The following is a 22,348-nucleotide window of genomic DNA, read 5'->3' as shown; positions in this document are numbered from 1 at the left end:
TCTTTTGGAAGAACTTATCTTTCAAACGATATCTGAATAATATTCTTAGTATTTTTCATCACCATTAAATATTGACTATTGACTGTCCATCTTGGAACACAAACATTTCATTCATATCACCTTCTTCCTTCTTTCTACCATTCATATCTTTTTATCATTTTTTTCTTCTATGGTATTTTTAGCATGTTAAATAAAAAGTTTAAATTCCTATTTTTTGATTTATTAAAGTTGGACTTTATCCCTTGAGGTCATACTACACAAACTGAGAAAAAGACCATCCTTACATGCTCCCCTGATCTTCAACCTACTTGACAAAGTCTGTCAATTGCATCTTCACCTTTTCAAAAATTGTTTAGAGATATTTGGTTCCAGGCCAATAATTAATTTTTCTAATTTTAAATTGAAAGCAATAATCAATATTTGTAATATTATAATCAGATCTATTTTATTCAATATGGGCTTGAGTTGAATAATTAGACATATAACCGTGCTACATTTTTCTCTTCCTGTTTAGTCTGATGATCTCTTTAGGAAACAGTCTCAGATGTAGTCTAATGATTTGGATTTCTTAGTCAGAATGAATAACCAGATCGTGAGAAATGATGTTCACTATCTCATTGGCATTAACCTGATTACTAGAGAAAACCAAATATTTTGTGTGTGAATTTTCTGTTTCCTTAATTTTCTTTTTGGTGTAAGGTGGGTTTTTTTCCTCCATAGATTTGTAAGAGCTCTAATAGTATGTCATATTTGTTATGAACAGTTTCTAGATTTTGTGTCTCATTATTATAGATAAGAATTTTTAATGTATATAATTTAAAAATTTTTATATAATCTATGAAAATTCAGAAAACCCACTTTAGCTATAATAATGACATTATGCTAAGATTATTATGCATAGTAATATTTTTCTATTGCATTTCTTACATGCCTTTATAATCCTAAAATTCTTATCTACTCCAAGTTTAGATAAATTGTTTATTTCTTTAGTTTTTATTTCCTTTTATTCTTCCAGTTTTATTGAAATATAATTGACATACAATACTGTTTAAGGTGTTCAGTATAATGATTTGACTTTCATACTTCATGAAATGATGACCACAATAAGTTTAGTGAACGTTCATCATCTCGTATAGATACAAAATAAAAGAAAAAGGAAAAAATTTTTCCTTGTGATGAGAACTCTTAGGATCTACTCTGTTAACAACTTTCATGTATAACATACAGCAGAGTTCATTATATTAATCATGTTGTACATTACATCCCTTGTACTTATTTATCTTATAACTGGAAGTTTGTACCTTTGACCACTTTCATCTTGACCACTTGATTTCTTTTTATGATACTTAATTCTTTAATCCATCTGAAATTTATTCTGGTATATTTTATAAGAAAAGTTTCTAACTGCATTTTGTTTTTCTAATAGTCTCTTTTAATTCACCTATATTTAATATTATTTTTGTTTCTGTAAACATATTAAATACAGTCCCCCCTTATCCCTGGGGGTATGTTTCAAGATTCCCAGTGGATGCCTGAAACTGCAGATGGTACCAAACCCTGCATATACTATGTTTTTTTCCTATACAGACATACCTGTGATAAAGTTTAATTTATAAATTAGACACAGCAAGAGTAACAACAAATAATAATAAAATAAAACAGTTATAGCAATATACTATAATAAAGTTATGTGAATGTGGTCTTTCTCTCTCAAAATATCTTTTTGTACAAATTCCATGCCATTTTCATCTTAACCAAACACTTATCATGCCCTGTGGTCAAAACTTTTACAATTTGAGGTGCAACAGCAAAACTATCACAAATTTCTTTTTCCTTCTTCACAATTTCATAGATAGAAGATTTGTTCTTATGGTAGACCTTAACAACCTCAGCATACAGTTTGTCTTTCTTAAGTTGAAAAATTTCACCTTTTCACTTCAAGGAAGCATTTCATGGCTTCTCTTTGGCATATCTGAATTGCCAGTATCACTACTCATATTTTGGGGCCATTATTAAGTAAAATAAGGGTTACTTGAACGCAGGCACTGCAAAACCTTGACAGTCAATCTGAAAACCAATATGGCTACTAAGTGACCAGTGGGATGAGATATGCTGCAAAAAGGGATGATTCACATCCTGGGCAGGATAGAGTGGGAGGGTGCAAGATTTCATCACTGTACTCAGAATGGTACTTGATGTTAAACTAATGAATTGTCTCTTTCTGGAATTTTCCATTTAATGTTTTTCGACTGTGTTTGACCACAGGTTAACTGAAACCATAGAAAGTGAAACCGCAGATAAGATAGGACAGCTCTATGTTTATTTTATAATTTGTATCTGTTACTAGTATTCTCTGCTATCTATTTGATTCTGCAGTTTGAGTTTTCTGCTAAGTCTTTATCAGGGCCTTGTTTTCTTGTGTGTTTCATGATTGTGTGTGTGTGTGTGTGTGTGTGTGTGTGTGTGTCTGTGTGTCTGTGTGTCTGTGTGTGCACATACCTGTGTATTTTCTAGTTTACCCTTTCAGAAGTCTTGAGTTTATATGTAAAGTTCTCTGATATGTCCTCCTAACTTGAGTAGTACCTAGAATTTGTCTTTTGTTCCATAAAACCATGCTCCATGCTCTAGACTAGTTAATCAGAATTAGTCAACTTCAGGAAAGACACTGGTTTAAGGACAGGCTTACCACTCTAGAAAGTAATTTTTTTAGTTTCTGATCTCCAAGGGGTTTCTCTATTTCATAACAGCACAACCATTTTATATATATCTCTCTCTGCTAACTGTCTATCTTTAATTTCATCTTGCATAGTCAAGTGTTCTGAACAAGGAAGTCTTTATGGACATTTACTTCATAATATTTCCAGAAACAAACATTAATAGACATTGTTTATTACTTGCAGTATTTCTGCATTTGGTCTCAAGGTCTGGAGATTTTAACATCAGAAACAAATATTAATTTGGGGGAATGCTTCTGCAACCTTTATTGAACGGCTTTTCCATTTGACTTATACATACGATTTAAAAAAATAAATATATTAATGTTAAACGATACAGGCATACCTCAGAGATATTGCAAGTTCAGTTCCAGACCACTGTAATAAAGCAAGTCAGTCACACTAATTTTTGGTTACCCAGTGCATATAAAAGTTATGTTTACACTATACTGTAGTCTCTTAAGTGTGTAATAGCATTATGTTTAAAAACACAGTATCTTAATTAAAAAAATACTTCCTTGCTAAAAAATGCTAACCATCATCTGAGCCTGTAGTGAGTTGCAATTTTTTGCTGGTGGAGGGTCTTGCCTTGATGTCAATGGCGGCTGACAGATCAGGGTGGTGGCTGCTGAGGGCTGGGATGGCTGCGGCAATTTCTTGATATAAGACACCAGTGAAGTTTGCCACGTCGATTGATTCTTCCTTTCATGAACGATTTCTCTGTAGCATGTAATGCTATCTGATAGTATTTTACGCACAGTAGAACTTCTTTCAAACTTGGAGTCAATCTTCTTAAACCCTGTGGCTGCTTTATCAACTAAGTTTATGTAATATTTTAAATTCTTTGTTGTCAGTTCAATAGTCTTCACAGCATCTTCACCAGGAGTAGAATCCATCTCAAGGAATCACTTCCTTTGCTCATCCAGAAGAGGCAACTCCTCATTCATTAAAATATAACATGAGATTGTGGCAATCCAGTTCCCTCTTCAGGCTCCACTTCTAATTCTATTTCTCTTGCTGTTTCCACCACATCTGCAGTGACTTTCTGCACTGAAGTGTTGAACCCTTCAAAGTTATCCTTGAGGGTTGGAATCAACTCCTTTCCAACTCCTGTTAATGTTGATATTTTGGCCTCTTCCCATGAATCTCAAATGTTCTTAATGGCATCTAGAATGCTGAATCCTTTCCAGAAGGTTTTCAATTGACTTTGCCCAGATCCATCAGCAGAATCACTGTCTATGGCAGCTGTAGCCTTAGGAAATACATATTTTTAATGATAAGACTTGAAAGTCAAAATTACTTCTTGATCCATGGGCTACAGAATAGATGTTGTGTTAGCAGGTCGGGAAACAACATGAATTTCATTATACATCTCCATCAGAGCTCTTGGGTGACCAGGTTCATTGTCAAGATGATCAGTAATATTTTGAAATGAGTCTTTTTTTTGAGCAATAGTTCTCAACAGTGGGCTTAAAATATTCAGTAAACCATCTTGTAAACAGTTGTGCTATCATCCAAGTAGAGTAGATTTAGTATAATTCTTAAGGACCCTGGGATTTTTGGAATGGTAAATGAGCATTGACTTCAACTTAAAGTCATCAGCTGCGTTAGCTCCTAATAAGAGAGTCAGCCTGTCCTTTGAAGATTTGAAGCCAGGTGTTGACTTCTCCTCTCTAGCTATAAAAGTCCTAGATGGCATCTTCTTCCAATAGGTGCCTGTTTCATCTAAACTGAAAATCTGTTGTTCAGTGTCCTCACCTTCACGAATTATCTTAGTTAGATCTTCTGGATAACTTGCTGCACTTGCTGCCTCACCTGACACACTTATGTTATGGAGACGGCTTCTTTCCTTAAGCCTCATGAAACCACTTCTGCTAGCTTCAAACTTCTCTGTAGCTTCCTCACCTCCCTCAGCCTTTATAGAATTGAAGACAGTTAGGGCCTCGCTTTGGATTAGGCTTTGGCTTAAGGGAAGGTTGTGGCTGGTTTGATCTATCCAGACCAATAAAACTTTCTCCATATCAGCAATAAGGCTGTTTCACTTTCTTAACATTTGTGTGTTCACTGGAGTAGCACTTCTAGTTTCTTTCAAGAACTTTTCCTTTGCATTCACAACTTGGCTAACTGGTGAAAGAGGATTAGCTTTAGACCTTATTTCGGCTTTTGACATGCCTTTCTCACTAAGCTTAATTATTTCTAGCTTTTGATTTAAAGTGAGAGACATGCAACTCTTCCTTTCACTTGAGCACTTAGAGTCCATTGTAGAGTTATTAATTGGCCTAATTTAAATATTGTGTTTGAGGGAACAGGGAGGCCTGAGGAGAGGGAGAGAGATGGGAAATGGCCAGTCTGTGAGCAGTCAGAACACACACAACATTTATAGATTGTTTGCTGTTTTATGTGTGTGTGGTTAGTGGTGCCCCAAAACAATTATAATAGTAACATCAAAGCTCTGATCGCAGATCACCATAACAAATATAATAATAATGAAAAAGTTTGAAATATTGGGAGGATTATCCAAATGTGGCACAGAGACACAAAGTAAGCAGATGCTGTGGGAAAAATTGTGCCAATAAATGTGCTCAATGCAGGGTTGCCACAAACCATCAATGTGTAAAAAACAAAATATCTGCAGAGCACAATAAAACAAAGTGAAATAAAATGAGGTATTTATATTACCAAAATAAATTCTACTAGGTCATCATGGAAGGTCCTTTTAATTTACAGTACTTTAGGGTTCAGCTTGGTGATTATTTTATTTAGGATTTTCTCATCTGGATTCATATGTTAACTTGTTCCTGGCTCTGACACACCTGCCAGCTGTGCTACCTTGGCAAATCACTAAATTTCTCTGTGTCTTAATTTCCTCATCTGTAAAGCGGGGAAGATAATAGGGTCTACCTCATATTGTTATTTTGAATGTTAACTCAATTAGCATATGTGTAGTGTGTAAGCAAAGTGTAATGCCTAGCATAAAATAAATGCTATTTAAATATTAGTCGTTATTTTTATTTTGGATTATCTTTGTTAGATTTTTATATCATGTATTCACTAGCTTAATAAACTGAATTACATACCTCTCTGTTTTTTATATGTTCCATAAGAGTTTCAAACTTTGAAAACACTGTAAAAATTAACTGGTACTGAAATATTTTTGTGGGAATTCTTTCATCATTTGTCCTCTTTTGATATCCTTAATTAGCTTTGTCTAAGTTTCCTCTTTTTGCTTCCTTTTCTTTTTGTTTATGTTTCAAATCTACCTTCTTTCCCAGGGTGTTCATTTTGTTTTTTTAAATTTTTTTATAATTACATGAATTAAGTTTTAATTTATTTACATTTTTAAAAATAATGGAATATTTAAGCCTAAAAGTTTGGCTTCAGGTTTTCAACATCCAATGAACATTGCTAAGTTCCTTTCTTACTGCTGTTATATTCTATTTAAAAAACTATTTGATCTGCATTTGAAGTCTTGATTTTCTTTTTAACCTAAGAGTTATTAGGAAGGAATATTTATTAATTTTTAGAGTGGCTGAGTTTTGCATAAAATTCTATCTTCATGTTTGATATTCATAATTAATTTAATCCTAATTTAATGTGGCATTTGTTACAAATATAGAAGTAGCAATTTATGTTAAGAAAATAAGCCTTAAATAATTTCTGCTTTGAGAAATTGAACATTTTTGTGGATTAGTTAATGATAAGCTACAATAAATATTTATATGGCATTTAATATATAATTCAACATTATTAGATTATTCAAATTTTTGTGTTTTGCTTTTTACTAATTTATGTGTAAATATTTAAAGTTGGTAGGTTAATGTCATTCTCAGCCATTGATTTTGGGGCAGTTTTTCTTTGATTTCCAATATCTTTCATTGTCTATATTTTTTTGTACTTCTAATTAGTGCTTATTTGGAGCATAAATATAATAACTTAAATTATGTTTTTATTGTACCTTTAATAATGTAAACAGAGGGCTTGTTCTATTGAATTTATTTTAATTGAATTCTACTTTGGCCCTCATTAATATTACTACAACTGTTTTTAATTTTCTATATGCTTTCCTAATGTATATTTACCTTCTTTTATTTTTAATATTTCTTGTCATTTTGTCTATTTCTTGTGAACATTACATGCACATATTTTTAATCGAAAGAGTAAGACTAACTCACTTATGTATTGTTAGTATGTATGTTTGGCACACTTTCTGTCATTGTTTTATGTTTTCTCACCATAATGTTTCCTTGCTTTTTTCTCCCTTCTTTTGTTTTTTGAGTGGACTATATTTTACTGATTTGCTCTTATATTTTTCCAGATTTTGAAGGTCAATAACTTGTATTCATTCATGTGTTTTTTTTCTATTTTTCTAATCAAAGACAAGAATAAAAATTGTCTTTTGCATTTCTCTATTTTTTTTTTGTCATTAATTTTTTTATTGATTCCTCCTATTTATTTATTTATTTATTTATTTATTTTTTAACATCTTTATTGAAGTATAATTGCCTTACAATGGTGTGTTAGCTTCTGCTTTATAACAAAGTGAATCAGTTATACATATACAATATGTTCCCAATTCTCTTCCCTCTTGCATCTCCCTCCCTCCCACCCTCCCCATCCCATCCCTCTAGGTGGTCACAAAGCACCGAGCTGATCTCCCTGTGCTATGCGGCTGCTTCCCACTAGTTATCTATTTTACATTTGGTAGTGTATATATGTCCATGACACTCTCTTACCCTGTCACATCTCACCCCACCCCCTCCCCATATCCTCAAGTCCATTCTCTAGTAGGTCTATGTCTTTATTCCCGTCTTGCCACTAGGTTCTTCATGGCCTTTTTTTTTTTTTCCCTTAGATTCCGTATATATGTGTTAGCATACTGTATTTGTTTTTCTCTTTCTGACTTACTTCACTCTGTATGACAGACTCTAACTCCATCCACCTCATTACAAATACCTCCATTTCATTTCTTTTTATGGCTGAGTAATATTCCATTGTATATCTGTGCCACATCTTCTTTATCCATTCATCTGTCGATGGACATTTAGATTGCTTCCATGTCCTGGCTATTGTAAATAGAGCTGCAATGAACATTTTGGTACATGACTCTTTTTGACCTATGGTTTTCTCAGGGTATATGCCCAGTAGTGGGATTGCTGGGTCGTATGGTAGTTCTATTTGTAGTTTTTTAAGGAACCTCCATACTGTTCTCCATAGTGGCTGTATCAATTTACATTCCCACCAACAGTGCAAGAGTGTTCCCTTTCCTCCACACCCTCTCCAGCATTTATTGTTTCTAGATTTTTTGATGATGGCCATTCTGACCGGTGTGAGATGATATCTCATTGTAGTTTTGATTTGCATTTCTCTAATGATTAATGATGTTGAGCATTCTTTCATGTGTCTGTAGGCCATCTGTATATCTTCTTTGGAGAAATGTCTATTTAGGTCTTCGGCCCATTTTTGGATTGGGTTGTTCGTTTTTTTGTTATTGAGCTGCATGAGCTGCTTGTAAATCTTGGAGATTAATCCTTTGTCAGTTGCTTCATTTGCAAATATTTTCTCCCATTCTGATGGTTGTCTTTTGGTCTTGTTTATGGTTTCCTTTGCTGTGCAAAAGCTTTTAAGTTTCATTAGGTCCCATTTGTTTATTTGTGTTCTTATTTCCATTTCTCTGGGAGCTGGGTCAAAAAGAATCTTGCTGTGATGTATGTCATAGAGTGTTCTGCCTATGTTTTCCTCTAAGAGTTTGATAGTGTCTGCCCTTACACTTAGGTCTTTAATCCATTTTGAGTTTATTTTTGTGCATGGTGTCAGGGAGTGTTCTAATTTCATACTTTTACATGTACCTGTCCAATTTTCCCAGCACCACTTATTGAAGAGGCTGTCTTTTCTCCACTGTATATGCTTGCCTCCTTTATTAAAAATAAGGTGCCCATATGTGTGTGGGTTTATCTCTGGGCTTTCTATCCTGTTCCATTGATCTATATTTCTGTTTTTGTGCCAGTACCAAACTGTCTTGATTACTGAAGCTTTGTAATATAGTCTGAAGTCAGGGAGCCTGATTCCCCCAGCTCCATTTTTCGTTCTCAAGATTGCTTTGGCTATTCGGGGTCTTTTGTGTTTCCATACAAATTGTGAAATTTTTTGTTCTAGTTCTGTGAAGAATGCCAGTGGTAGTTTCATAGGGATTGCATTGAATCTGTAGATTGCTTTGGGTAGTAGAGTCATTTTCACAATGTTGATTCTTCCAATCCAGGAACATGGTATATCTCTCCATCTATTTGTATCATCTTTAATTTCTTTCATCAGTGTCTTATAATTTTCTGCATACAGGTCTTTTGTCTCCTTAGGTAGGTTTATTCCTAGATATTTTATTCTTTTTGTTGCAATGGTAAATGGGAGTGTTTTCTTAATTTCACTTTCAGATTTTTCGTCATTAGTGTATAGAAATGCAAGAGATTTCTGTGCATTAATTTTGTATCCTGCTACTTTACCAAATTCATTGGTTAGCTCTAGGAGTTTTCTGGTAGCATCTTTAGGATTCTCTATGTATAGTATCATGTCATCTGCAAATAGTGACAGCTTTACTTCTTCTTTTCCGATTTGGATTCCTTTTATTTCTTTGTCTTCTCTGATTGCTGTGGCTAACACTTCCAAAACTATGTTGAATAATAGTGGTGAGAGTGGGCAACCTTGTCTTGTTCCTGATCTTAGTGGAAATGGTTTCAGTTTTTCACCATTGAGGACAATGTTGGCTGTGGTTTTGTCATATATGGCCTTTATTATGTTGAGGAAAGTTCCCTCTATGCCTACTTTCTGCAGGGCTTTTATCATAAATGGGTGTTGAATTTTGTCGAAAGCTTTCTCTGCATCTATTGAGATGATCATATGGTTTTTCTCCTTCAGTTTGTTAATATGATGTATCACATTGATTGATTTGCGTATATTGAAGAATCCTTGCATTCCTGGGATAAACCCCACTTGATCATGGTGTATGATCCTTTTAATGTGCTGTTGGATTCTGTTTGCTAGTATTTTGTTGAGGATTTTTGCATCTATGTTCATCAGTGATATTGGCCTGTAGTTTTCTTTCTTTGTGACATCTTTGTCTGGTTTTGGTATCAGGGTGATGGTGGCCTCGTAGAATGAGTTTGAGAGTGTTCCTCCCTCTGCAATATTTTGGAAGAGTTTGAGAAGGATAGGTGTTAGCTCTTCTCTAAATGTTTGATAGAATTCACCTGTGAAGCCATCTGGTCCTGGGCTTTTGTTTGTTGGAAGGTTTTTAATCACAGTTTCAATTTCAGTGCTTGTGATTGGTCTGTTCATATTTTCTATTTCTTCCTGGTTCAGTCTCGGCAGTTTGTGCATTTCTAAGAATCTGTCCATTTCTTCCAGGTTGTCCATTTTATTGGCATAGAGTTGCTTGTAGTAATCTCTCATGATCGTTTGTATTTCTGCAGTGTCAGTGGTTACTTCTCCTTTTTCATTTCTAATTCTATTGATCTGAGTCTTCTCCCTTTTTCTCTTGATGAGTCTGGCTAATGGTTTATCAATTTTGTTTATCTTCTCAAAGAACCAGCTTTTAGTTTCATTGATTTTTGCTATTGTTTCCTTCATTTCTTTTCCATTTATTTCTGACCTGATCTTTATAATTTCTTTCCTTCTGCTGGCTTTGGGGTTTTTTTGTTCTTCTTTCTCTAATTGCTTTAGGTGCAAGGTTAGGTTGTTTATTCGAGATGTTTCCTGTTTCTTGAGGTAGGCTTGTATTGCTATAAACTTCCCTCTTAGCACTGCTTTTGCTGCGTCCCATAGGTTTTGGGTCGTCGTATCTCCATTGTCATTTGTTTCTAGGTATTTTTTGATTTCCCCTTTGATTTCTTCAGTGATCACTTCGTTATTAAGTAATGTATTGTGTAGCCTCCATGTTTTTGTATTTTTTACAGATCTTTTCCTGTAATTGATATCTAGTCTCATAGCGTTGTGGTCGTAAAAGATACTTGATACAATTTCAATTTTCTTAAATTTACCAAGGCTTGATTTGTGACCCAAAATATGATCTATCCTGGAGAATGTTCCATGAGCACTTGAGAAAAATGTGTATTTTGTTGTTTTTGGGTGGAATGTCCTATAAATATTAATTAAGTCCATCTTGTTTAATGTATCATTTAAAGCTTGTGTTTCCTTATTTATTTTCATTTTGGATGATCTGTCCATTGGTGAGAGTGGGGTGTTAAAGTCCCCTACTATGATTGTGTTGCTGTCGATTTCCCCTTTTATGGCTGTTAGTATTTGCCTTATGTATTGAGGTGCTCCTATGTTGGGTGCATAAATATTTACAATTGTTATACCTTCCTCTTGGATCGATCCCTTGATCATTATGTAGTGTCCTTCTTTGTCTCTTTTAATAGTCTTTATTTTAACGTCTATTTTGTCTGATATGAGAATTGCTACTCCAGCTTTCTTTTGATTTCCATTTGCATGGAATATCTTTTTCCATCCCCTCACTTTCAGTCTGTATGTGTCTCTAGGTCTGAAGTGGGTCTCTTGTAGACAGCATATATATGAGTCTTGTTTTTGTATCCATTCAGCCAGCCTGTGTCTTTTGGTGGGAGCATTTAATCCATTTACATTCAAGGTAATTATCGATATGTATGTTCCTATTCCCATTTTCTTAAATGTTTTGGGTTTGTTATTGTAGGTGTTTTCCTTCTCTTGTGTTTCTTGCCTAGAGAAGTTCCTTTAGCATTTGTTGTAAAGCTGGTTTGGTGGTGCTGAACTCTCTCAGCTTTTGCTTGTCTGTAAAGGTTTTAATTTCTCCATCGAATCTGAATGAGATCCTTGCTGGGTAGTGTAATCTTGGTTGTAGGTTTTTCTCCTTCATCACTTTAAGTATATCCTGCCACTCCCTTCTGGCTTGCAGAGTTTCTGCTGAAAGATCAGATGTTAACCTTATGGGGATTCCCTTGTGTGTTATTTGTTTTTTTTCCCTTGCTGCCTTTAATATGTTTTCCTTATATTTAATTTTTGACAGTTTGATTAATATGTGTCTTGGTGTGTTTCTCCTTGGGTTTATCCTGTATGGGACTCTCTGTGCTTCCAGGACTTGATTAACTATTTCCTTTCCCATATTAGGGAAGTTTTCAACTATAATCTCTTCAAATATCTTCTCAGTCCCTTTCTTTTTCTCTTCTTCTTCTGGGACCCTGCATTTCTCTATTTAAAATGAAAAAGCAAATTTAAACGGCTATTATTTCCCTCCTCTATTCCTTTTTATCCCCCAAATATGTATTCCCATGAACACCCTCGATCTCTTTTAAAAATTTACTTTATTGAAGTATAGTTGATTTACAATGTTGTGTAAATCACAGCCAAGTGATTCAGTTATAGATATATATACATTCCTTTTCATGTTCCTTTATATTATGGTTTATCACAGGATATTAAATATAGTTCCCTGTGCTATGCAGTAGGACCTTGTTGTTTATCCATTCTCTATATAAATAATTTGCATCTGCTAATCCCAAACTCCCATTCCATCCTTCCCCCAACCCTCTGTTGCTTGGCAACCACAAATCTGTTCTCTAGGCCTGTGAGTCTGTTTCTGTTTGGTAGATAAATTCATTTATGTCATATTTTAGATTCCACATATACGTGATATCATATGATATTTGTCTTTCTCTTTCTGACTTACTTCACTTAGTATGATAATCTCTAGTTGTACCCATGCTGTTGCAGATGGCATTATTTCATTCTTTTTTATGGCTGAGTAATATTCCATTGTATGTATGTACCACATCTTCTTTATCCATTCATCTGTCGATGGACATTTAGGTTGAACACCCTTAGTCTTTTTCTTTGTTGTACTTAGTGATTTTGTACTTAGATGATTGTTGTTAGGTTTTTTTTTCAAGTAGTTTATTTTTACGCCCAAGGCACTTTCCCATCTTGTGATAGTCTGAGGGGGGTTATGAGTCAGTTAGAAAATATTGATATGTGTCTCATCTACCATTAGGTCTGGCACCTGGGTCCTGTCATTGCAAACCTGGCTTCAGAGGGGTGAGCTGTGATCGGTGTGCCAGGGGCTACACTGGCTACCCAGACTGCAAACCCTGTAACTGCAGTGGTGCAGGGAGCACAAATGAGGACCCTTGTTTTGGATCCTGTAACTGCAAGGTACGTTGTTTATTCTAGTAATGTCCCGTTGTTTAGAGCAAAGGCCATTTTTCTTGGTTTCTCTCGTATATCTGCAGGCATTAAGCAATTGGAACTTCTGTAAATCTCCATTCTCTATTCTATTGGTGGCATTCCTGTAAGTGTCTTTAGAACCAGGTTCACTGCAGCAAGACACATGCCATTTGTCTAAAAACCTACAAATACAGACGATAAGTCACCTTAGGAATGTGTTATTTTATAACAAAAACACGTTTCCCCCACTACCTATCTAGTCTGTTAATTTTAAAATACACAACACTAAAACTAGCAATCCTTTAAATCTACTGTACACTCAAAACTACTTTAGCTTTGTATCTAATTCTGAAAATAATTCTGTCAAGGGTTTTATTCTAGATTTTTAAATAATCTTCTGAATTTGAACCCAGATAGGTCTGAAAATACCATGTTCAAAATCCTCTGTTTAATTACCAAATAATGTGAGAAACCCTAGTGGAATTGATTAAATGCTCAATATTTCCTCCCAAGAGTACTTTCAGAAATACAACTTTATTTGTTGTATACACTCAGATAATAGCTCATCGTGTTAACACCAAGGGATATATTACACCTGCAGCTTATACACATAGGGGAAACATAGAGGCAAGCCCAAGTCTAAAATGATAAAACTGATTTCCTTTAGCTATAGTAATCGGTTCCAAAACGTTCAGATCAGACAGTGTTAGCTATATTAGCTGAGAGAATAAACGCTCCATTGAAAAAGTTAGCATTCCATACTGATGTAAAAATAAATGTTACTTCTTTTTTTCTTTGTTCTCAAACATAAGTGGAATCTTATTAAGAATCTTTCCTTTATTAATTCATTAGTCTTATCTAGGCAGCTATAAATTATATGCTGATAGTTGTTATATGAGTGTGCATATGTATACAAACGTTAGACCATAAAATAAGAAGTAAATATTAGTATTGATGTTGAGTGTTCATTTATTGGGACAGGAATGTCTGAAATATGAAGCTAAATACTATAATAGTTATATAATAAGTATATGTTTTATCAAGGATAATTTAGGTACCTATCTTGGACCACTGAAACAATAAAACTCCTGTCTATATAAACAGGCAGAAAGTCTACAGTCCATGGTAAAGAGTTGCCATGTACTGAAATATAGTAAATTAACTAGACTTAGTACCTTTTATTCTAATATTATCAGAAATGAAGACTTACACTTGTAGATCAAGACTGGGGTGGTCTGTGGGTGATCACTTTTTAAAGGACACCACCTGTCTTCATCCTGTATGTCTTTTGGGGCAATCCTAGAGGCTCTTAATGCACCTTCTCTAATATTTACCAAATATGTTTCCTGTGTGTGATTTATTCCTTTTCCAAAACTCCACAGAAATCTCTAACCTTTATCACTTGCTCAAATAAAGGACAGACACAGCTGTGCTTAAAATGGAAGAGAAACCTCCTGAGTCTCTAGAATATAGGAAAACAAACTGGAAAAAAAAGAAAGGGAGCTTCCCTGGTGGCACAGTGGTTAAAAATCCACCTGCCAATGCAGGGGACACGGGTTCGAGCCCTGGTCCGGGAAGATCCCACATGCTGTGGTGCAACTAAGCCTGTGCACCACAACTACTGAGCCTGCACTCTAGAACCTACGGGCCACAATTACTGAGCCCACGTGCCACAACTAATGAAGCCCATGCGCCTAGAGCCCATGCTCCGCAACAAGAGAAGCCACTGCAATGAGAAGCCCGCACACCGCAACGAAGAGTAGCCCCCGCTCGCCCCAACTAGAGGAAACCTGCGCGCAGCAATGAAGACCCAAAGCAGCCAAAAATGAATTTTAAAAAAAAATTTATAAGAAAAAAGAGAAAGGGAATATTGTTACACACATACTATTTATAGAAGGGAGACACCCAGTATTTGGGAGGAAAGAGTAACAAACACATAAAGGAGGCAGACCGCATTCATTTTCCTTGAAAAATATATAGAGAGAGGCTAGAACAGGAGAGTTGTCGCCATTAGCAGAGATCTGAGGGATAGTTCCTCGAGCCACCACCTGCTCTCTGCCTGCCTCAATATTGCACTGAGAGTGATTATAATCCTAATAAGAAAAATGCCTTCTACAAAGTCACTTGAAGCTCTACATAGACAATTAAAACACAACAATAAGTAGCAATTAAGAAATCACAAAAGAGAATGAAAAATTAAGTAACTAGCATCATGAAAAGAGTTACCCTTCAAATATGTGATATTTTAAATAGGTGACTATAAGTTCTTATAAACTAAATGTTTTTTGGGATAAAAACTTGCAGAAAGCAAGTCTCAGTAGATATCTACATAATTTTAAGAGTCATGAATTATATACATGTTTAACAAAAATATGATTTGACATAGGATTGTCAGCTGATTATTCAAAACAACATATATCAAATGCTACTTAACAAGTAAAACATTATTGAGAAGCTAAGATACTAGAGACTTAAATTCAGGTAAAGTGATATCTATAAAAGCGTTCATCTCCAAAATGTGTATTAACCAGTAAATATTTGCACATTTATTCTTTTTCACTATAATATATAACAGTTTTCCATAATTTTCATTAGAAAAAAATATTTACTGAAGTTTGTAGACATTTTAAGAAAGTACTTTGTCATAAAGTCTTGGGCCTAAATCTATTTCTATTGTAAATTTTAAATGACTCACGTTCTATTAAAATGCAGTACTGAGAAAAGTTGACACCGCTTTTCCCATTTCTGCCATTTCAAATACAAGTATTCTGGATAAAACAGAGCAAATAAATTTGCAATCACATAGATTCAGGAAAGAAAAGGAATTTCTTAGATGTTAAACCAAAGAGGGAAGTCTAAGTTAAGCATAAACTCAAGCAAAACTGTGCAGTTAAGGTCATGGGAGATGGTGGGGGGTGGGAGACTGGTCATAGCCCTAAGATGGGGGTTAAAGTTTAGAGTTTTAATGGCTTTTCTGAGACTTGACACTAGGATTTGGACTCACTGAGGGAAATTGGAACTGAATTCACTTAAGCTTAGACTCTAGAAATGTCCCCTGGCAGTGAAACAAACAGGCATGAGAAAATTGCACCTGCAAGCTAGGAGTGGCAACTAGAAAACATTCTCTTTCCTTTGGGGCTCTAGGTGGGTAAAAATAGTGCATTGTCAAACCCTCAAACCTGTGTGCCACATGGGAATGGGGTCAGTTTTATTCTCCCTGTCTGTGCTAGAATTCTTCAACAAGTCAAGCAAATGGTATTCCCACAGGAAAGAAAGTATAGCCTTAACTGACAGTGAGCTCACTGGAAAGCAGTATACTGCACAAAAGGAAGATAACTACCAAAGTGAATCAGAAGCCATAAAATTCAGAATATTTGTACACTAAAAACTGAAAAAAATAGGATAGTCTAAAAAAATTATATAAACATAAAATATGTAATCATAATTTTATAATATAAACAATAGAATAAAGTATGTAGAAAATGTACAGTCATCAAAATATGACTAGAAAATAAAAGAACAAAGAAAGAAAAAATAGGAAAAAGCAACACAAAATAAGGCACCTATATTAAAAGAATAAGCAGGTGTGGAAAAAAGTTACTGTAATTTACTTCTAGAAATAAAAATACATGTAGTCATTGAAATTTAAAATTCAGTGAATGGGTTGAACAAGAGATTAGAAACTGCTGGATAGAGAATCAGAAATACAGAACGGAGGAAATTACTTATAAATTGTCATAGGGAGGTAAAGAAATAAAAATATGAGATGCTAAGTGGCATGGCTGCTAGAATGATTAAAAAAACAACATAAAATTTAGCAGGACTGGCCAAAGAAGAGATTAGATGAAATTGGGGAGAAACAATATTCAAGAAATAATGAAGGAGTAAAGAATTATGTAGAATTAAAGAAAATTATACATCCTTTGAAGAAGATTAAACAAAAAAAAAAGGCCACCAGCAGGGCTTATAGTAGAAACCCTGCCCACTAGTCAAGACAAAGAGAAAAACATTAAAACTAGAGACAAATATCACATTATTGTGTTTCCCACTAATAGTTCAACTTCACTGAAAAAACTTCTCAGAATATATTTACTTTAGTCAAAGAATTTTGAACCCAGAAGAGTTTCACTGGATTGCAGAATACAAGAATCAGTCTATAAAAAGCAGTAGCATTTCTATACACTAGTGATAACCAATTAGGAAATGTAATAAAAATATTTAGAATAGTAACAAAACTATGTGGTGCTTAGAAATAAATGTTCTCAAGTACAGGTATTTTTTAAGAGATTATTGAAGACCATAAAGTAATATTTAAAATGGGGAGATAGCTGCTAATATCAAGTGCTGGTGAAAATCTGGAGAAATGGAAATGCTGTTATTAGGATGAGTTAGTACCACTACTTAGGAGGCCAATATGGTATTATCTAGTATCATTAAAGATATTAAAAACCTGTCAGCCAGCAACTCAATATCTAGATGTTTACCCCAAAAGAATCTTATATAACATGTATAAAGGGGCATATAAAAGCATGTAAAAGATGTTCAATATAGACCTACTTGTTACAATGAAAATTAGGAAAAATCTAAATATCCCTAAAGAAGAAAAATAAATTATAATATATTCATGTAATCTGGTATAAGAAACAACTCGAGTGAGTGAAATAGGTCTTATGTGTAAGAACACTGATAAATTTCAGGTGAAGTGAAGGGAAAAAATGCCATTATGTTATCATTTATGTTGTAAAGTTGTAAAACATAAAACATTCTATGAGCACACAAATGTAAATTTTAAAAATTTAAATACATTGATATGATGTGTACTAATTTCAGAATAATAGTTAACTCTAGAGAAAGAGGGAAAGGAATAGGATAGAAGTGCAGTGAGAGAAGTGAGATTCAAATGTGCTTAAGTTTTATTTCTTTAAAAATATAGCTGAAGCACACTTGGGAAAATATTCATATTTTTTACCTCTAGGTTGTGGGTAGTGGATAATTATATATTATATGTACTTTTCTAATGCTTTAAAATAATTCCAGATTTAAACTTTCTCTAATTGAAGGGAAAAAAAGGATTTCCTGATTTAAAAAGAGGTAAACAAAATTTCTCAATACACTGTCAAATACTATTACCTCTACACATAAGATTTTCTGTTATATCCTTCTTCTGATAGTGATATTACTGAGCACCCCATCCTAATTATATTTCAAAATATGAAAACAATGCAACACAAAAATATTTACTAATTGTTATGCATTATTAAAATTTTAAAAATTCTTCTCTCTTCTGGTATATTACAAGAGATAAGACAATCTCAGATATATGACAAATCAAGTAAATGTAAATGCTGTTCTGACTCTTGGTATTTGTTCATTTTAAGTACTACATTCTAAAAATTGGCTCTTTTGAAGTTTGGTATCATATTATGTATCCAAGGTCAGTTGGATTGCAGGCTCTGATAAATAATAGAAATAGACCTTGATCTAGGTAGGAACATGTGCTTTTATTTTTATCAAAGTCATAATGGAAAGATAAATAGTGAAGTAAAAGACTAGAAATCAAAATCTGCATTTTCATCTTGTTTTGCTTTGGGTTTTTTATTGCACTTTACATTAAGTTCTTACTGACGCACAAAATGATGTGATCCGACCTTGGTTTACCTCGCCAGAATATTCTTGAGCTTCAGCCGCTGTCTTCCAGCCTTGCTTAAATTTCTTGAGTCATCAACCTCTGTCTAACTCTGGAATTTTACAGATTCTATTCAGACTGCTGGGAAAACCTCACTCTGACCTTTCCCTTAGCTTACCTAGGCATTTTTCAAGGCTCAGTTCCACTTCTCAGCAAAGCTATCCTTTATCCCCCGGTATAAATCATTCTCCTGCCATAGTCACTTGTCACCTTTTTCTTTTCCTTTATGATCTTTTCACAATTTGCAATCCATTTAATGTCTATTGCACCTCTGTGATGACATCAAGTCTGTATATTTTCTTCGTCATTGAAGAATAAGAAGATAACACAGTGGCTCATACATAAAAAAGAAGGAAAGGAGAAAAACTAAAAAAAGTGTGAAGCTTTGACAATTGCTTAAACTGTCTGATTCATATTTCTTAATTCATAAAATGATATTAAATCTTTCTTGCCCAACTCTCAATAGGTGTAATTATAACATTGAAGCCCTGTGCAAATATAAAGTATAATCATAAATACCTGCTGGATTAATTTTTTGATTATTTATATTGCTTTTTACAAGTAGAGATAAGTTTCCATTCTTTTCCCCAATGGGATTTTTATGGTGTGTGCTAATATTTTTATTAGTTTAAGTTTCCCTCCTCTTTTCCGTTTATGTACAGGAATGATTACCTCATTAGCCTGTTAGGCTTGAACCCAGGGCATTTTTACAAGAGGCATTTGATTTATATATTTGATCCCAAATCTAAATTACAGATGTAAAATTTTTAGCATAAAAGGTACATGCCAGAATTTGTCTCTTGCAACAGTTACAGTTCAAAAATATTGTTTTTTCTAATATTAACAATTAAGGTTGTAAACAGTGAGAACTAAATTTTCATTTATTTTCTTCTCTCTCTCTTTCTAACCCACCAAGTATTTATTATTTAGCTTTGGAACAATATATGTAAAGAGTAAACACTCAAGAAATAATGCTAATTATCTAATTATCCTTCTTTTGTTAACTTCTTTTAACACTAGGGTGCATTAGAATGAAGGCCATAAAAGGAAAATCTGTAATTGACTACAAACACCCCAATAAACAAGCATGACTGCAAAATTTCTGAAGCAATTATCACAGAAAGTAACTTAAATGTCACTGGAGATATTCCTGGTAACTTTGTCAATAGAATTCACAGTTGGCTAACAATCACAGATAAACATGTACTGTTGAAGTTGTTCCTAATTTATAAGAAGGTGGCTTCATGAGAAAGAATACAGGGAAACTATTGTGACTATATTTCTCAAGAGAGAAACTGTGCTAAGGAAACTATAGCAAAAAGAAAATTGATGTCAACCCAACAGTATCTCACTTCAAGAAAAAAGAACCTAGTCAGATTTTTCTAATTCCACTTTGTTTTTAGGAAAAAAAAAAAAGTACTAAAGACAAAAAGGACACTTATTACATATATTTTTTGTAGGGTAGGCCACAAAATATCTAATTAGATACTCAGCTAAATATGTTCAACAGAAATATGTATATAAAGCACATAGTTCTCTCTAACGGGATGAAAATTTGTTCTTGAGGGGCAAAAATATCATATCCATTTTATGTATAAGGCAAACATATTCACACAGTGCATCAGCACATGCAGTATATCTGTAGAATTAAAATTTCATGGTGGGAATGATTATGAAAAAAATGACTAAAGAGGCTCCTTAGGGATAAGATACTAAAAACTAGGTTGAGAACCACTGGTCTGAAGTGACACTTTTTATTATCACAATACGTAAGAGAATAAAAATATTTATTATGTGGATTAATATTTGACAATGAAAAAATAATTAACTCTCATTAGTTCCTGTTTAATTTTTGTTAATATAACCAACTGGAATAATGGTTTAGAAATGAAAAAAACTAGAATATTTGTTTTTAGGAAAATATGGTTGTATAAGGGAATGTTAATCTCTAGAGTGGAAGTCTGAGCATTCTGGAAATTAAGTCTGGAGCATCCTGGAAATTACCTATTTCATAGGTTTAGGTATAAAAATAGCATTAAATTTGCAAATTAGAAAGAGTCACTATTGAACTCTAAATAAATAAAATATTAAAATAAATTTACTGGATTGACAAGAGCTACCCATTTGAAATGCTGAGAGAGAGAGAGTAGATTAGACCCCATTTTGTTTAGATAAACAGTTAAAATGACTTTTAAATTTTGTATTAAATTACATGTTAACAATTCTTTTTAAAGTTGATCAGTACAAAGAAGTGATAGAATAATAGCTAAAGGAGAGAGAAGTCTCATAATGACTAAAATAGTATTTGGGCTAGAAGTCACAGACTCTCACCATCATTATTAGGTATTCAGGATCAATTGTTTTCACATCCGTGCTTTAGCGACTGAGTTGGATGGTGACACATTATAAGGTATTTGCCTTTGAAGATCTTAGTAATATAAGTGGCAAGAAAAGAACAAAAACGATGGTTTTACTGTTTGGATTGATTGATTGATTTAAAAGCCCTACAATAGACATTCTTACATCTGTGAACATTCTAATTAAAGAGAACAGTGCTGCAATAGCCTATTTTACTCCTATCATGCAAACCTTGGGATACACCTTTTTCTTTCAGCCTTATGGCTTTTCTGTCTTATTCTTCCTTCAGGGGGTTGGAGAACTTTGGTCATAAATCTGGTGTCAGATCCAGAGCATGTACTCAATACTCCTCTTAGGGCAGTAACTCCCTTGTGCCTTATATTATACTTATTTGTCCACGTTCTTACTTCCTTTGCTATAATTGTCTTGAGGGCATTTTTTATATTCCCTCTGGCATTTCATATAATGCCTTATATGTAGTAGCTCAGCTATGATTTGATGAATGAATAATAACAGAGAATAAAGAAACAGTGAGAAGTGATATACAGAACATTTATTAATAATGTGATATTGATAACAAAGGAAATTAAAATGCTTAATGAACTTACCCATAAAGCAGACGGTTCATTCTCAAGCTGAAAATAAATTAGGAATACAATCAGGGGTTGCTTCGTGGATGACAGTTGTTGATGAGTCATAAAGAAGTTTTGAAAAAGCAGTTATGCACCTGGGAACCCATAAAAAGAATTGGAACCCAAGCTTCCAAGATCACATGTATTAGCAAACTACTAGAAAGTGGGGAACCTCTGTCTCTATGAAGGTGCAATAAAAGTCCTGGAACACCATGCTTCTGTGTTTGAATTGTGCCACTCTAAAAATCTAAAATTTATTAAATATCAAACTGTAATGTCCTCTAGTAATCACTGTTTTAAAACTAGTATCTTTTTAAAGAAAACTCTGGAGACACAATCCTTAAATAAGAAATTACTTAGATATATACTCTCTCAAGGGAGATTAGAAAACTAAAAAGGAAGTAGAACTTGATATAACTAATTAATTCTATACATGTCCAGAAAGCAGAGTGCTAGGGAGCTAAAAAGATGTTCTCCCTGATTCTTCATTTTCCTACCAGCTTCAAGAGGCTCTTTAACCAGTCCATAAGGACACACATATAAGTAGGTACTATATCCACCATATTTACTATTTAGTGTTGGCTTAATATTCAACTGTAGTAGAGCTAGAGAAAAATCAGAACCAAGAACTTCTCAATTGAATGAATCTAGCTCAATCTGATTAGGAGCTAGAGAAAGTATGAAATAAAGAAAAAGTATGGTATAGACTCAGTACTGAAAAAGTAGAAGTCTAGAATCTTAAAGTGGTGGCTTCAAGCTGGGGTGCTATGCAA

General features: G+C 33.8%; 1 protein-coding gene across 2 annotated transcripts in view; it reads left to right on the top strand.

The window, feature by feature from the left end:
• The window catches only part of LAMA2 (laminin subunit alpha 2), a 622,418-nt gene that overhangs the window by 291,447 nt on the left and 308,623 nt on the right, over positions 1–22,348 (top strand). For both annotated transcript variants that reach the window (XM_082475049.1, XM_082475048.1), the window contains exon 10: positions 12,727–12,887. In XM_082475049.1, the coding sequence (XP_082331175.1) occupies positions 12,727–12,887 (161 nt within the window). The remainder of the gene's footprint in view (positions 1–12,726; positions 12,888–22,348) is intronic.

The sequence above is a fragment of the Balaenoptera physalus genome (genome assembly GCF_965194825.1).
Source record: "Balaenoptera physalus genome assembly, chromosome: 9".
Taxonomy (NCBI): Eukaryota; Metazoa; Chordata; class Mammalia; order Artiodactyla; family Balaenopteridae; genus Balaenoptera; species Balaenoptera physalus.
The sequence above is the reverse complement of the archived record's forward strand: the minus strand, read 5'-3'. Positions and strand labels throughout refer to the sequence as shown.